General features: G+C 38.6%; 2 protein-coding genes across 4 annotated transcripts in view; one reads left to right on the top strand and one right to left on the bottom strand.

Annotated features, from left to right (window-relative positions):
* Positions 1-17,619, top strand: part of LOC110849179 (glutamate-gated chloride channel) — a 34,556-nt gene that overhangs the window by 9,137 nt on the left and 7,800 nt on the right. For 2 of the 3 annotated variants that reach the window (XM_035850944.1, XM_035850942.1), the window contains exons 2-9: positions 7,961-8,933; positions 12,048-12,165; positions 13,532-13,638; positions 14,193-14,257; positions 15,200-15,316; positions 15,398-15,457; positions 15,891-15,920; positions 16,000-16,082. In XM_035850944.1, coding sequence (XP_035706837.1) covers positions 8,876-8,933; positions 12,048-12,165; positions 13,532-13,638; positions 14,193-14,257; positions 15,200-15,316; positions 15,398-15,457; positions 15,891-15,920; positions 16,000-16,082 — 638 coding nt within the window. In that variant the 5' untranslated portion in view covers positions 7,961-8,875. The remainder of the gene's footprint in view (positions 1-7,960; positions 8,934-12,047; positions 12,166-13,531; positions 13,639-14,192; positions 14,258-15,199; positions 15,317-15,397; positions 15,458-15,890; positions 15,921-15,999; positions 16,083-17,619) is intronic. The other variant, XM_035850943.1, reaches the window with a different exon arrangement.
* On the bottom strand, positions 2,793-7,420 carry LOC118435243. Its single transcript, XM_035850941.1, has 8 exons — positions 6,465-7,420; positions 6,315-6,392; positions 6,120-6,204; positions 6,004-6,044; positions 5,764-5,890; positions 5,506-5,689; positions 4,933-5,438; positions 2,793-4,853 (listed from the first exon to the last, which is right to left on the bottom strand). Exons 1-8 carry the CDS (start codon positions 6,560-6,562, stop codon positions 4,443-4,445), a joined length of 1,530 nt encoding a protein of 509 aa, XP_035706834.1. The 5' UTR covers positions 6,563-7,420; the 3' UTR covers positions 2,793-4,442.

Raw genomic sequence — 17,619 nt, 5'->3', positions numbered from 1 at the left:
TTGATTTTTATTGTGAGGTTTTATGACGTATAAAGATTAAATGGAGTGAAGCCTAACATGAGAAATGATTGATTTGAAAGGGTTGAAACTATATTGTGTTGTTAAGGCGGAAGTGGTTTATGTTAAAACTTTGGTGCTGGAAACTACAAGTTTGCTGTGTATCTACATCCATAGTATTCAATAGGTTGTAATAATGTTTAGGATGTAAATAGACTGTAAATTTATATTTTTCCCGTAATTAAACAACATCATTGTTAAGATGTGATGCCTTACAAAAGAAAATCTCAATTTCTGGGCCGGATGAAGTAGATTTTACAGTTTTTTATTGGATATTTTTAGCTATCGACTTCCAATTACTTACAAAACTTAGGAGAAAGTTTCTATGCGTCTTGGTCTTATTTTTACCAATTGGTTAAGTGGGTTGTTGATTTTAGAAGTTTTAGAAGTACTTCTGATTCAAAATAGGTTATGAGAACTGCCATATTTTTGTTCCACTTAAAATCATTTCCATTCATGACAAAACTTTTATTACAAGCTCATATTTTTTGAAAACTTCTTATTTAGATTATTTTACCCAGACAAAATCAATTTAAAGTTAGCAAGGAAGCAAAAAAACTTGGCAAATATTTTCTTGCCTAAATCCATGAAAAACAGCGATTAGGAAGCAAATAAGTTGGTGGTATACATAAAGTTAGAATTTGTCACGTGTTGTGTAGGCTTTAAAAACATTTATTTCGTTACAGAAAGTTTGCAAAACTGAATATGAATGTTTTTGAGGGGATGCTTATGCTGCGGCATCAAAGACGAAATCATTGTGTATGATGATGTATGCAAATTTTCCCATCTGGCTGCTTGTGCGAATACTCTGAATTATAAATGTGAGGCTGAAAACAGCATCAAGAGTTGGGGGAGGATGCCACGTACGTAGCTATTGCTTTCTTATGTGTAGTGCATACTCATATGGCGAACGGGGAAAGTTTTGCCATTTGTCGATTTTTTATGACACAGTTTTATTCGAGTTTACTTAAGTTGCAGGCAGACTCCCCGTCTGACGCCTTGACTGGCTCGGTCATCGCATAAATTTCTGGTTTCGTTTTCCTTTCGGTGAAAGTCACCGCATACGCGATAAGTCATCTTTACTCTGCAGCTTTCTTCATTTTGGTATTTTCCTAGGACAATAATGTTCTTCTCGTCGGTTTACATGTATGAACATGATTTTCAGAAAGGGCATCACGTGGCAAACAAAACCCACACATGTATTTAAAATAATTACTGTAACATAAATAGATCAAAATAATTAAGGCTATTTTTGTAATATTTTTTAACAAGGTAGTACTCAAAAATTGTTTATAATCATAGTTTACCCAAAATTTGCGGAACTTGTCTTAAAATCATTCTGGCGTGTCCTCCGATTTTTTTTTTTACTAAATTCAAGAATCAGGCAGAGTTAGGACAGAGTTATGAGAAAAACATAGCTTTGCCAACTGGCTAATGAGTCTTGAAAACTATGAACGAAATTTTGGAACAAATTATTTACGATCAGTGTCCCTGACCTCGAACAACATCCTATTTGAGGTTATCTCGCAATATCGTGCAAACCCGTAATTACGCGGGCGTTTCATCCTCCTGGTAATTCCATCAGATAACAGCGGTTCCACCATGAAAGTTCCCCGTATTGGGTTCCACCTTCACCTTTACGAAGATAAAACGGGAGCAAATTTCTATCATTGTGAATTCTGTCAATGTATAATGAAGGTTGATATGTAAATATTATCATATTGAAACTGGGTTCCTTCGTTCAGTGGTTGATTTATCGGGTGAGTGAAGAGTGAGTGAGCACAAGCCTTGAGCCTCAATAAATACATTCGATAACTTCGGTGACTTCAAAGTGAAAGAAGGTTTGCAGAATAAATATGGACATAAGTTGGTTCATTTGGCTGCAATCCTCGGGGGGAGATCGACCTGGCATGTGCTCCTCGTTTTGACAAAGAGCAATAAAAAGTCAGAGTTATGAAGAATTTCCTCTCCATTTTTTAGAAAACAATCGAAAAATTCATTCGATTGAGAGACAATAAGCCAGCTAGCATTTCTCCATCAAAAATTATTGAATTTTAGCCCCATTCTGTAAATAAATGTAGCTATTTTCTCAAAAATAAGTTTTTATATCGATATCATGCATGGTTATCGACGAGAGGTGGTTTGTAGTACTGTTTGATTGATATTGATCCACTGCTACACTTATAAATATATATCCCTTGCTGGGTTGGTACTCGGTAGGCGGTCTCCTTTTTATTGCTCTTAATATTGAAGTCTTTTATCTCTACTAAATTGGTTTCTCTCTGTAATTTCAATTTTTTACGACTTTCTCTTCGAATTATTGGACGAAATGAGAAATATTTTTTGCAAGCATGTCTTTCGGCTTATATTCAGTTTGCAAATGTTATTTTTTATTTGTTTCGTGAATAGAAAGGCTGTGCAAATATTGCTTTCGCTTCTTTTTCTGGTCATGAATCATATCCGACTACTGAAACCACGAATAATAAAAAAAGCTAAACTAATGTGCAAGCAACACCGACCAAGCTTCTTCTTGGATAAATATGTACGTACCAGCCACCAAGGAACATTACACACTTTTCCACACCACACAACTAACTCGGTCAGTGGTGAAAGTAGACTGCAATGACGTCAAGGGAATGACAATTGACAATCGACATCCACACACAAGCATGGAACACATGACAAGAAGACAATGAATGACAAGACACATATGCAAAATCTAGCCAAAGACGGGGATATATTATCCTATTGAGTTTATTCGTAATAATAAGGGCAATTTTCAGAGGTCGAATATTATTAGAAAAAAATACGAAAAGAAATTAGTACAGGAAAATTACAGGTATTGCATGATTTCGTCATTTATCCTTTTCTGCCGTGGAGAATTCTTTATTTCGGAGTAGAAATGTCAAATTCGCAGAAATGAATACATAACATACTTCACTTTATAGGAAATTGCGAAAAATATATTTCTTTTATTTTTTGTTTGCTTGATATTGAATTATTTATTGATTAAATAATTACCAGTTTACTGTATTGAAAGAGTATTATTTTGTAAGATTGATTACAAAACCAGTCCATAATTTAGCGAGTATGTAAGGTAAACGTTTTTCTAGAAAGTGGCGGATTTCGTACAAAAATTTGCAAACAATAGACTGGTCAATCGTTATATTTTAGTTTGTAATTTGCACACGTAGTAAATAATCAAGTGAGAAGTCACGAAGGATTTACACCGGGAAGGCGGTGGGGTGATGGTATTATTTGAGGTTTGCGTGGCTACACTGGGAGAAAATTTAGCGCAGACCAGGGCCATAGAATTATTAGAGGTCGTGCCACGTCATGTCAATCATGCAAATGTAAGTGCAAATTAGTGCTAAATTTTGTTCCGAGTTGGAAATGCGGGATTGTCATGTCCAGTTTATTCTAGTGCAGTATCCTCCCTTCAATCATGAATATCCTGCTGTTCCCCAGCAGCAGAAGTGTCACTAACACAAAAACCAAGTTTTTGGCACAAATATTTCATTTTGATTTCAAATATTGTTCCTCGAATTTATAAATAAATATTCATTTTCCTCGTCCGGAAGTACATAACAAGCCCATTCCATTAATAAATAATCCTGACTTCAAGATTTCACCCTGACCAGATCCCGATTTCCAAAATACCTACCAACAAAACCCCTTAAATAGCACCCGTCCAAAAAAATTACCCATTTCTCTCTTGCCAAAATTGGTGGTGGGAAATAGCACGATCCCCAGAAACACTAACAACCTTGATTGATTGGCGTGTGTGGGCATGGCTCAGCTGCCACATACGATACGATATATAACCAACCAACTAACAACTAACAAGCCCACCACCCTGATGACGAGGTATTAAAGGTCTGAAATTTCACACGAAACAAATAAAAGGGGGAAAAGTGCAGCAGTTCGATTCACATCGCATTAGACTGCATCACACAATGGCGAAAGAAAAATAACAAAGCCATTTATTTGCGAACAATACCGGAAGACGAGGTTACTTTCTTCTTCGCCCTGCATGACTTCAACTCAAGTGAACAATCAAAATCATGTTGAGCCCAGTTATGCATGCATGTAGACAATTCGTCGCATAGACGACGATTGGGTTTCTCTGTTTGCCCAATTTCTTGTAACAGAAAGTGGGAAGTAATATGCATCTCGCGTGCGGAAAAAGCAGTTTGGCGAAAGTTTCACGGAACAATAAATGCAAAATGAGTCTGAACAAGTAGCATGTTCAGTCGGAGGAACGATAAGGTTTTATAGTTATGTCTGGAAAATTGCAGCGGATAGGATTTCATAAAGTTTGGCAGTTAACCCGGAATTAATCATAATCATATAACAGGTATTAACAAATCACTAAAAACACTAACTTAGTCTTGTTTCTCTTCACGAGCTGCTTTGATCTTGTCAAATTCTTCTTTGAATTCTTTTCGGGACTTTTGGTTGGTGTAAAAATAGCTCTCCGGAGGGTCGCCAACTTCACTGATAAGGTGAGCCAAATCCTGGAAGCTTTTGTAGTGTCTCTTAACCTCTGGCCTATCTGGATCAAAGCGGAGAATGAGCTCTTCCTCAGTGATGGTGTAAGGTAGGGTGGTTGCTTCTTCCATGGTGGCCCAAAGGGGAGGATGGGACCGGTCCCCTTTTTCTACAATACGGAACAGGGGGATTTCGTCTTCTGCGTATTTGATGGCCTTTTTGATGTACTCAAAGTGGGGGGAAGCCGTGTCTGTGTCAATGTACCGTTCATAGCCAACTACTTCGTTTGTCTTTCTCGCATAGGCCTAGGATTGAAAAAGAACATTTGCTTTTCTTTTGACCGGTCAAAATAAGCATAAATATGTATGAAGTTACACTACTCACCATCAAAAACCCTTCAAGACATTGTTTTGTCGCAGCGGAGTCGCACAGAATTACTTTGTTCTCCATACAAGCTAAAGGATTCAGGCTGCCAATAGTACGGAGGTAGATATGACTCGGATCTAATGTCTTGGTAAAGTGAGTATCGCGCATTGAAAAATAACCAGTAGTGCCAGCGAAGATCCCGATGTAATACAATAGCCGGAGAAGAGTTTCACCTTCTAGGACCGGTCCAAATTCTTTCTTCATGATTTCAATTAAACTCATGTTCAGATGTTCCTTGGCGAATAATGTGGCAATGTACACGATATCCAATGGGGGACGTTTATCCTTTGAACTCGAATTGCTGTGTTTGATGGTTTCATGTAGAGGATGATTGGAATCTCTATATTCCATGGTCCTTAATCTGCGAGACTGAGATATTCCGTCTTTCATGACCTTTTTGTAGTACGATACCAGGCTGTTTCTCGCACCAGACCTGATCACGTAATAACCCTTAACTTTCGAGCCTATATATAAATAAATCCAAATTAACTGTATACATGCATAATAATTACGTAACAATATCACACATACCGGGAATTTTTGTGTCGAATTGGACAAGTAGTTTCCCTTTTCGACGTTGTTGACCCCAGTTGGCTGCTTCTTCCAATTCCAATCTTTTGGTGTCATTGCTCACAGGAACCTTCATCTTCATCACCTCGTCGAGCCAATCCAATAAAACTTCGCGGTGGAACTGTTCGTATACATTGTCCGACAACTGTAACAACATTGAATCGGTTCAAATTGAGTCTAAAAGCCAAACAACAATATCAAACAAATAAACGTGCTCACATCTCCGTGTCGGTAATGAGGAACTGGGATTCCGCGTGAAGGGTCGGGTTGGGGGCTGACCTCCTCCGTGTTCTCCAATGTCCCTGCTTCTTCTTCCTGACCAGTCTCTTCATCATCACTAAACGTCCTGTAAATCAACAAATTACATTATTTTATTGAACTAATTGAAGTTAATCCAATGTCATCAATCGTTGCACCGGTGCAGACAAAAATGACAATAATTTAATAAACGTTTCTTACAAATCTACAACACCCGAATCGTCCAGTCCATTCTCTTCGACCTAGGATAAAATGGATTAGCACGCGATATAGACAAGTAGATTTGTAAACAGTAAAGTAAATAATATAATATTTACTGCGCTTTGAACAGCTGTCATCATCGAGGACGAAGTACATGGTTTTGGACTGGCCTGGCGTAAGGACTGATCTTCTTCCCTAGCACTAGAATCCACAAAACTATTATTAAGATTCAACAAGAGAGCAACAATCAAGTTATCCGCTAAGGATCAAGAATATATAAAGAAATACTAAATAATTAAATATTTGCGTACACTTGGATAGAAGTTTGACCGGTCAAAACAACACGAGGCGCAGCATTCTCCTTTTCGTGTTGTTCTGATTGATCAAAACTGAAAATAATAAACTGTTAGAACTGGAATGAAAATACTAATATTTTGACCGGTTCAATATAATTAACTTACCCAAGAGTTGATGACCGTGGTCTTTTCTGAACAAATGTATCCAAAGGACCAGATCCCACTTTGTCCATCGACTTAACAGGGGGGACCCTTTTAGGCATGGTGGAATGGGGGGGTGTGGCCTTGAGAAAGGCATTTGCTTTAATATTTTATAGTTGAAAAATTAGATTGCACAGGAAGAAATAATTTGCTGCTCTCGCACGCACTCCTAGCTGACGACTGATTGATTTGGAGATTATGCGGGGGAGTATGAATTACTCGCATTTTTGTTACACGATTTGTCAAGTTTGCACCGGTGCAAATAATGTGTGCTGGTTCTTTAGACGTGTTTTGACTTGTTTATAAACTCGTCTTTTATTTCCCTCCTTCCAGCATGTGGGTCAGTTTTTGGCTGTTAATATGCAGAAGGACGGCACTTTCTACATATTTGAGCTTTCTAGCTATAATTAAGTGATGTCCGGTTAAATTTACCTGATTTGCAATATATTGCAATATTGACATTGTGACATTGCATGCAAATACATAAAATGGTGTCAAAACTTTTATAACTTTCCATCAATCTACTAAAGTTCCCACTTGGATTTTATTTTAATAGGAATGTGTACAAATTTTGGGTGCAATCTTTACATAAATTTCTTCATTTCTGCGTCTTTTTAAGCATGATTACGACACTTTATAAGTTATAGCGTCTCTGTTCATTTTCGTGTTTAAGTGCATGGATGGATGGGTGCACGACTGTTGTAGCGTTCGTGGTGAAAACTCGTGCTGAAACAAGGCCAGAAACCCACGCTGTTTTTGGATGGAGAGAAAGTCAAGGTGTGTTTGTTCAGGTTATAATAATCACTGGAGCCAAAAATTTCTTTGCGCCATCCAACTTTCCGCATTACCGATTCCCTGGCTTCGAATCAAAAGCGTGAAGTGTGGAAATTAAGGGACGCACTATTTCACACAGATCTACACGTTTTACAAGTATTATAAATATATTTATGTATATAATTAATTTTATTGCAATTAAAAAATTAAATTTCTTCGCATCAAAATTAAAAAATTGTCTCAATTTGCCCCAATTTAAAGTTATTTATCATCAAATTCCTTATTTTTTCTTATTGTGTTGTAGAACGACCTTGTTCGTTCGTTAGCACTCCTCCTCCCAGTTCAGAGATTAGTCAGCGTTGGTGAAAGGCGGAAATACAAAGGATGATAGATGAGATGACAAACTACGTCCTTCTCGTCGGTGATGACGGGATGACGGGAAGAAAAACCTTTGTCAGGGTTAATTTGTCAGTGGTGAACTCTCTCCCACTGACTCTGCTTGTCATCAACTTTCTCTTTTGTTAGTGACTCAAGAAAGCAAACCAAAGCAGACTCAGCCTCGCTTATTTTGCTAAATTCCTTCCTCCCTTGACTCATTGTTGTCGCCTTGTTATTCATTTTGGGGATTGAAAAACAGCCAAAAAAACAGGAACTTAGTTCTAATTTTCAAATTTCATTTTTTTCAGATATCCTCCCCAACAATCGACCCATTTTGCATCCACAGGTTTCCATTTCACTTCAAGGCCACAAAAGAAAAGAAGAATCGTCCAACAAAAACCTTGCCATTTTGACGACTCATTCTCTTTCATTCAGTTTCAGTTCAAAACTAAATCTCACAATGATAGCGAGTGATACAGGAAAATGGCCCGACTCAACAGGGGAGACGAACCATTTAACAAGATGAGTGGAGCCGTTTTATGCCGAGATGAAAGTGAAAATAAGGCGGATGTCGTCGTCCGTAGTAATGGAACGACCCAACAAAAGCACCATCATCACGAAAATGAAAAGTATCTCTGAAAACGACCCGGATATTTGAGACGGATGCTGTGCTCCTGTTATTGTGGTTGGTTGTGAATATTTAAAAATAGTGCTGGATGTTTTTTTCTTTGTGATACAATAATCCCACCTGGTCGCAAAGTGCAGTAACCATTGTTTTGCTACAGTAAAGCATAATTATTATACTCATCTCTTCTCGCAGTTCAATTTGGGCGAAAGCAGTGTTACATAAAGTGAGATATAACTTGTAATTTCAAGCAATAAAATCTCTCAGAAAATAATGAAAACAAGTTTTTGTACTTGTGTATCCATCCCAAAGTTTCCGAAACTTATTGGATTTCCACTGCAGTAAGAGTGAGTTAAGTTAGTTGTTCCTCTCTCCTGAAGATTTTTGGAGTTTCTACAAGAAAACTAGTCTTTCGCAATGAGAATATGATTACGAGAGAATTTTCTCAAAAGTGAGTGAAAATCCGGAGCAGTGAGGATTTTGCAATGATCCCTGACGAAGTTGGGACGTGATTCTTGTCACCAACCACCCGTAAAGAAGTAAGTCATGGATCTTCTCAACCTCATCAACCACGGCTTATGACGATGATGCCAGAGAAATGTGTAAGCAGCAGCAGCTTAGTCGCTCCTCCTCGAGTATAAGGAAGAAGAGAGAAAGTAAGTCCAAGGTGGAGATTGTCTCCTTATCCAAGCAATTTGCATAAAGTATATATTGTGAAATTAAAACAGCTCCTCCAAATAACTGAGCGCCCTATTTTCACGTACTGGATTTATAATACCTGGCCTTTCACTTGATAAGCAAGTGGACAAATGGGGCTTATTGCGTATGAAATCGTAAAGGTGGACGGGTCGAGGTGGGACCATTTTATTGCGATACGTGGATACACGAAAAATAAATTGTTTGCAAAGGTGGACTCACTTCAGGATTGAGTTACGAGAGTTTCGAACCCATTTTGCTTAGCAAAATCGGTATAAAAAAGCGTTCTCCTTTCTATTTTCACTTAACTCGAAATATGAAACTTTTTCCGTAAAAGTTCGTCCAACCAGTTTCATAAACAGTATTATGCATTTTGCAATTTAATAGCTTATGCCAAAATTGTGAAAGCCTGAGGGATGAATTTGATCCCAATTCCACTTTTTGGTTAGTTTTGAATTTAATAGGGCTGAAACTCTCCAATAAATACGTACGTACGCAGGGCTTTCTTTTGTAGCGACGGGGGCTCTATTGGTCCACCGAATATAATGCAATATGTGGACAATGGAGGCTGGAAATAAGCCAAGTCCAAGTAAATAATTCAAGAAAGCCAGGAAGAGTAAACCTTCGGATGGTACAAAGGTAAGCAGACCACTCGATTGGAGAGAGGGACACTTTCAAATTAAATTTTAAAGAGGGACTGCCATCCACTTGGGTCGTAATGAATACGGGTGCAGAATTTATTAGCTGGTGTAGCGGCGTAGGTTTGGCGGGATGTCTGAAATAAAGAACGTTTTGATAGAATATAGGAACGAAGTGTATGTTCGTATTTAGTTGGACGACAAATTTTCGTTCAGATATAAAACGCTTCTCTTTCACTGAACTGATATTTTATGGGAGCGGAAATGTCCGACTTTATCGCAACAGGATAAAGTGACTTGTAGGACAAATGCTTCATAAAATAGTGAAAATGTCCGAAACTGCGAATGAGACATTCTCACATCGTGACTCGGAAAAAAACAAGATGATCAATATTATCTTATCCCGAGTAAGAAATGAGACATTGGTTAAAGATCACGGGTTTTAGTGTTTATCAAGATTTGCTTTATCTTTCACGGGTGCAAGCGGCCGATGAGTTTGATTCATTGCGAAAGTCCTGCGTTTTTGTGGGTCCTTAGCTTCGTAAAAGCTCGTGATTGATTAGAGCTGAATGCTAGAAGAGATTAGTAGAGCGGGGTGTAATGCGTCTGAAAACGAACAAAAAATAGAAAATGGTATCTATGCTAAAAATATATTCCAGAATTTTGCACTCGCCCAATTTGTCCTGCATTTCCGAAACGTAAAATTAAGAGGCGAGTATCAGTGGCCGCGGAAGCGTGGGGGCGGGAGGACAATGTCCCCACGTTTATTCGATGTCCCTCTCATCTGCCCATGTTACATAAACCCCTCCCTCCCCTATCCTACAATGTTAATGTCCCAGAAGTCCCCACGGCTTCCGAGGCCATGCCACACTTACGAAAAGTGGCATAATCCTCGTTGACTCGAACATATAAGATAATATACGTCACGGACCATTGCATCTCTTTAAGTGCTTGGAACAAAAGCGTTACAAACAGGGCGAGTAGCAGCATAAACATTTTCTCATACTTCGCTATGATATCGTATCGCCGTGGTGGTATAGATATTTGGAGAAAGCAGACTTAAAATTCTTCACTCATCACTTGAATCATCACCTTCTTAGCGAAAAGCCTGCGAAGAAGCCGACAGCTCTCCTTCTTCCCAAGAAACAAACCCACATGGACGATATTTTGAGCTTACTTTCACCAACCAAACCGACTCAAAAAAGATCCTGCATGCTGCTGTCGTGGTGTGTCGTTAGGCTGAGTGAAGCGTGTAAGGTGGTATTATCCGCAGTAATAAAACCCAGTTTACCACCAACCAGACCACCACCACTACAAAACTGACTGACGACACGGGACAATTGAGATGGTACCTCTCTCTCCCTTATATAACCCAATCATACGGGAAGGTATTACTGCCCAGGAATTTCGAGTAATTGCAACTCCTCCGTTAATTCTCTGCAATCCAATTAAACACGATTTTGCAATTTTAGCAGCAAGCAATTTAGAAATTGTTGAAGTACAAAGTACAAAAAATACTTTGGAAGGTTTTCTTTTACTTGCGTAGAATTTGACCTTTTTATATGATTTTATGGGGCACATTTTACCTCAACTTGAGGGAGGAGTAGGACGTTCTCCGTTACTCACGCTACCACCACATCCATCGCGGTTAAAGGGTTTAGTGGTTGACGTTGGGCAGATAAGTTCTTGTGCAGACTTTCTCCAGACGTAGAGATACCTTCTCCCATACAGATCGTCCAGCACGTAGCCCAAAAATTTCTGTCTGATTTTTCCTTAGAAATTTTGAAGGTAACGTTTCCTCTGCCCACTCCAAGTCTTATAAATTTCTTTAAACCATTCGCATTATTTTTTCTAATCCTTTCCATAAGTTTATAGCCCCTCAGGAATTATTTCGAAATGGCAGACTTTAGCAAACATTTATTCACTCGTGTGATATCTCAAGTAGAAAAACATAATGAGCCACGGCCCCGTAACGTGGAAGGAACCTCTTCTTCTTCTTCTTCTTCTTCCTACGTAAAGTGTAACGACTTTGTTACACATTTCAGGGGAGAAGTATCTATCCTCCCGACGCTGCGTTTGTCGTCCTATTATTCCTCCAACCCGACTTTGTAGGCCAGCCAGAGGAGAACGAGGAAGATGTTTTCCAGCTAATGGAAAAATATGTACTTTTCTCATTAAAAGAGTTAAGACCTGTTAAAGGAGGGAATGCTTTCTACTTTACTCTCTTTTCTTCTTCTTGCATCCCGTTTGTCCTGGTGGAGGAGAAAGTGTGTTTGTAACGACTCTGGGGATGCAGTGGTCCTAAAAGCTTCACCTTTTTGTGCAAAAATACATACACAAATGGCCCCCATAAAAAATAAAGGATCACTGAAAATCTGCAAAACGCAAAGAGAGAGAAAGAGACTTGATATCAGGCTTAATTTGATTTCATTTCAGACTCAACGATGACATTTGAGGTGCTGCTGCCATTTTTTCTCGGCTGCTGTGCCCTCCTTCCCGTCATGAATCCGGTGATTGCTCAATATGTCTCGTACGCGACGCGAGATCCAGTCAAGTACGTTGCCCAATTTATTTCTTCCCTTATGAAGATTTAGTCTCCTTTTACGACGATTGTGAATGGATGTGCCTAAACATTAATTGAACATAAATGGCATCGAGCAGCAGCGGGAGGAGAAGCAGGTTCATAATAATGTCGACATAATATAATGGGCAACAGCACATGTGCAAAATATTAAGCCATTAACTGACATAACTTGCGTACATCTCGACTTTTATTACGTATTTAATATTCATAACTCATAATCCACGCCAGCAAAGCGAATAATAATCCGGCCTTCATCTCCACGAAGAATGGGATGGGTTGCCTGTCCGCTTCAGGCCAGGCATCAAGTTAAGATTCCCATAAAACGCATACATGAGATACATATAAACAGTTAAAAATGTAGCTGGAAAATAGGAAAAATATCCGCGGGGGTAGACAACAAATAAACAAAAGTATGTACTTTTACACGTGTATATACGTACGGTATGTAACGTACTTTCTCCAGAATATGTACTGCTCACTGACAAAGCAAAAAGTGGTGAATCCTAAAATAATTCAAGTGGTGGCGAACAGTTTTGTGGAAGGGGAACATTACGTTATAATTTGCGATGCCTTGTAGCAGAATTTCATAAGTATTTTACTGCTAGTTGGACTGCAAGGAAATCAAATGTGGGTACATACATGCACGAGGATCAAAAGCGGTACTAGTTTTTAGCCAGAGTCAGGCCTTATGTAGCCGTCATGGCTTGTCTGTCTGTCTATCTACCGATTACGCTCTTACAACTTTTCAAGTTGAAATTTTGCACACACGTGGAATATGCAAAAGTTAGGAATCAAGTTCGAGGATGAGCAAAATGCGTGGAAAAATAGATAAAAGTTGAACTGGCAATATTATTTATACCCACCTCAATTTTAATAACAACCTGACTCGGGCTAAAAAAGGCTGGCACTGTGGGTTTTACACATCCAGCATGCATCTCTACATACGTAATGCGAGCCGGGCTATGAGCTCACATCATTATTATGCACAAAACGGAAAGCGAGTTCCGGAGAGAAAGATGTTCATTCAATACACGACAATCTTTCCGGAATGAATGGAGTAAATTATAAAGAAACAAAAGTGGAGATCAGATCCTTCCCCTCGTAACTTTCACCAGCAGAGAGTCAAACCATGTATAAAATGCATGTAAACAGATCCAACACACAAAACTTTGCCGGAAGCGTACACTGCGGTTTCCTGGTGCATATCTCATCTCAGATCATGTTCAGATCATCATTTATACAACGTTGTAGATTTTTTTAGGCAGAGGCAAATTCGTTCCCGGAAGAAAATCTTTCTATTTTATTTTATGCTATAAAATTTCCTAAAATATTACAGGATTAGCACTGAACTGAGTGAAAAGGCGGCGTTGGACGAACTACTTCACAAGTCACAGTACGATCGAAGACTCCTTCCACCTACAATAAGTGAGTTTCATACAATAAGTGAGTAATTTTAGCCTACATATGTACATACATATTTAGTTATCCTATTATTTCCACCCATTTGTACGACTAACCAACCAACCTCAACCCTTTTAAAAAGGAAACATTGCGACATTTTTAGCCAAATTAATCCAATCTGTTTACTCACGTTTCAAAGCTTTTTTTCCGCTGTTTGCCCTCCATTTAATTTGCATTCTGTCGTCCAAACTATTGGCAAACTTCAGAGTGGAGGTCGTACTACGACTGGCTGTCTCCTTTTTTGAGTAGTAGTAGAAACGTCGAATGGAAATATATATCAAGTGTGGTCCTTCAACTCGAGGATGAAAATCTTGTAAGAGCACTTCAACCCATGCTCGTTATTCCGTTTCCAACAATTTGTTTGCCACGACGAACGACAGGCATTTCTGCCATAACAATGTGTCAACTTTCATTTTCGGGGGGAAAATCCGCAATCACAATTACATATGCACCCACCTTTCACTCACCAACCAACCACCCACTTTCTCCAAGTTTTCTCTAGAAGTACTTACTCCGTCGAAATTTTATATTTTCAGATTCGTTAGCGGTGAACGTGAGCGTGCTTTTGCTAACTTTAGCCTCTCCGGATGAAAGTTCTTTGGTAAGATGTTCGATTAAATTAAAAGTGAAAGTTCTCCGTTATGTATGTAACTTTAAGTGGTTACGAAGGCATCACCACCGCCACGGACCGTGCTAAATTAATGATTGTGTAATCATAATGTATGACAAATTCTGACGACTGAACGAACGGTGAAAAATTCTTTGCTTTACACACAATGAAAGTTGATTAACTTTTGTAAACTTTAAACTAGTAGACGGGAAGTTGAATTGAATGGCTGGAGGTTGAGAATTTAAGAGACCTCGTTTCATCTCGGAGTCATTTTTATTTCATAGAAGGAATTCTCTATAGTATGTGCTTACATGGAAAATGGCAATTGTGCGGGGTGGGGTAGGTACAATGGCGTAGATCTACTTATACCAAGGCGGAGGCAGAGTAAGTAATTGTGTAGGTTTCAGGTTAAAATTCAAAGGTGGTGAATGGTTGAACACGCCTTCGGTTATGGGATGCGAGAATGAATGGCTATTTGACTTTGGACAGAAATTGGTGCTTCCAAAGAATCTATTGTACTTCTCAATCTCTGAGAATTTCAGAGTTGTGTAAAATAAATGTGTAAAATTATTTGGGAGCGTTATGTAATTTATGGATGAGGTTGGTGACGAGGTAGAATTTTCGTAAAATTCGAGTAGATATATTTTATAAGATGTAATAAATGTGAGTTTGGTTGATTTGTTTAAGAAAATGTGTATGTACATTCAGAAATATTGGGCAACAAATTTTTATATTATATATTTCCGGAAATTTGTATATAAATAAATTTCTTATAATTAATAATTAATTCAGTGTTTGAGGGCATAATAATTACTTGATAAGTAAGCTTTCAGCATTCCTTCCTCGGGGAAAACTGTCATACACTAAAAATTCATGCATAGGTTTCGTAATTATTTTCATAAATTGATAAATAAATTCCTGTGCTTTTTTTAGAAATATGAAGTAGAGTTTCTCATGAACCTATTTTGGTTTGATCCACGTCTCAAGTTCCACCTGTTCAACACGACGGGAACTCATCTCGACGTTACGTCCGAGTATCACGAAGCCATTGTAATTTACTATTTATGCATTAAGTCTCATAATATTTAACCAAAAGAAGTATCATGAAATATAAAATGTTTAATTACCCAGCCAATGAGGGCCAACCCACGAAGAAGAGATTATCTGGACGCCCTGCACCATTTCGGCAAGGTACGTTGTTTTATATGGAAGACAAAGAGTAGTGAATTACAAAATACGTGATAAGTAATGCAATGTAAGTTCCTTTATTAAGGAGTGAAAGTCCTTTATATAACATCCTTATGCCTGTCTGTCCGTCCTTTGATCCGATAACACTAATGAAACAATCGAATTATTTAATTCGAATTGTTTAATTTCCGATATCACTAATTGTCTGCTTGGGGTGACGGGCAAAAAAGTCCCGTCGATTAACTGGCGTGTATGTACTATGTGGGGTGACCAGACTACTCATTAATAGAGACAGCCAGGCCAGCGGCGGTAGCGCATTTAAGGCTAATTGCCGACAACTGGCGTGTATACTAATTACTAATATGTACATAATGTTCACCTTTATATATTTATGTATCTTATGCCCATTACCAATATCGGCGTCTTATTTTTCTAGGTTTGGGTGCCAGACGTATATTTCGTTAAAGTAAGCACGAGACAAAATCAACGCTATTTATTATTTCATCCTTTCTTAAAATAATTCGTACCCGTATTTTTATTTTCAGCACGGAGACTTCAGGACTAATCTCGACCCTGTGAACGTCGCTCTCAGAATATACCCCAATGGCACCGTCCACTTTACAACACGGTACGTACATAAAAAACTTTCTTCCGCCTAAATTAATTTTGTCGTTTTTTTAAGATACAAGCAGACTCATCACATAGCATTTTTTATCTCTGTAGAGCTTAACCTAGTTAGCAATTCTCCCGTAATGATTGGCGATCATCTTTGACCAAAGTTTGCACATTTTTGTACCCAACGCTAAGTGGGAAAGTTACTTTGGTTGGTTGGTTGGTGAAACTTGGCATGATGTAAAACCAAGGAACCGGACTGTTTGGCAGGTGAAGTTTTTTCCTCCAAGGTCCCACCTACCAAGGATATGCTCGTCTTTTTTAGCAGTGCCGGCGGAAGTTGGGGGGACATTAGTCTTGTCGGATAGGGACTTATTAACATGGGAAAGATACGATTTTTCGAAATTTGTGTTGGGACAAATGTCCCCTTGTCCCCATGCTTCCTTCCGCCGCCAATGTTTTTGAGCAGGCAGTATATATAGCACAGCGTCGTTGTTGGTCTTTGGCCACTTTATGACTTACTCAGCTTTCTCCAGCCCATAGGGTTCCCATCGCATCCTTCTCTTGTTTCAGTTTTAACGAGGAGGAGGAGGTGCGGATGGAGATGGCGAAACTGTAAAAGAAAGTTTGCACTTTTAAGTTTCCTCTTTGCCAAAAAGTAAGGCAAGAAGAAAGAGTCTCCTGAGTGAGGTGATTTAAGTGCTGGCTAAGTCGAGGTACGCCTTACTTTTGAGACCTCCAATCTTTACCAGACATCGGTATAACGTGGCAGTACTGACTTAGGTTGGCTATATTTACGGGTTATATATCGGATTAAATGAGAATTTGGTTAGTTGGGTCAACTAATTAATTGAATTGTAGAATCGTAACATGACATTATTACCCAACATTCGTTTCTTTTGAAAATCTGGGCGAGCAAAACTTTGGTGCAAATTTACAAGCGAAAACCTACTCAAATTGGAACATTTCCCACTCATTTTATTTTATCTCATCAGTTTCTCTAATACCCGGAAGAATTCCGTTACCAACTCTAATCCAGGTATGAGTTGGTTTGTTGGCGGAGAAAGTTCCATGTCCGACATGAACCTAACTTGAACGAACGAGCACCAACAAAGAGTCAAAACTGAAAAGTAGCAGTAAGCAAGCTGTGAAAATATATTTATGAGGAGGAAAAGCCTGTCGGTTGGCAGACACCACTTTCACATTTCTTATTTCTTTGTGCTTTCACTCGATCCCTTTGAAAATAGAATTTATAAAATGTATCTACTACTCGGCTCATACACGCGGACGTCATTTCCATACCAGAATTTTAGAATTTTCTCTGACCCACTTTCACTCTTTGGTTTTCACCACCTTATGGCATTCGGGAGGAATTTCGTCATTTGTTTCATCTCACACTGTGCACAGAAATATACTTGAGCTCATTTTCAGTCAAGTTGATTGTTTGTTTTAGCAGAATTATTAATCCTAATCCTAAGTGGGGATAGCTGCTTATTGCGACTGTTTTGTCCGTCCTTCTGTCTGTCCGTACTTAAGCAGGATATCTCCAGAAC

Source organism: Folsomia candida, unplaced genomic scaffold, assembly GCF_002217175.1.
Source record: "Folsomia candida strain VU population unplaced genomic scaffold, ASM221717v1 Fcan01_Sc004, whole genome shotgun sequence".
NCBI classification, from domain to species: Eukaryota; Metazoa; Arthropoda; class Collembola; order Entomobryomorpha; family Isotomidae; genus Folsomia; species Folsomia candida.
The sequence above is the reverse complement of the archived record's forward strand: the minus strand, read 5'-3'. Positions and strand labels throughout refer to the sequence as shown.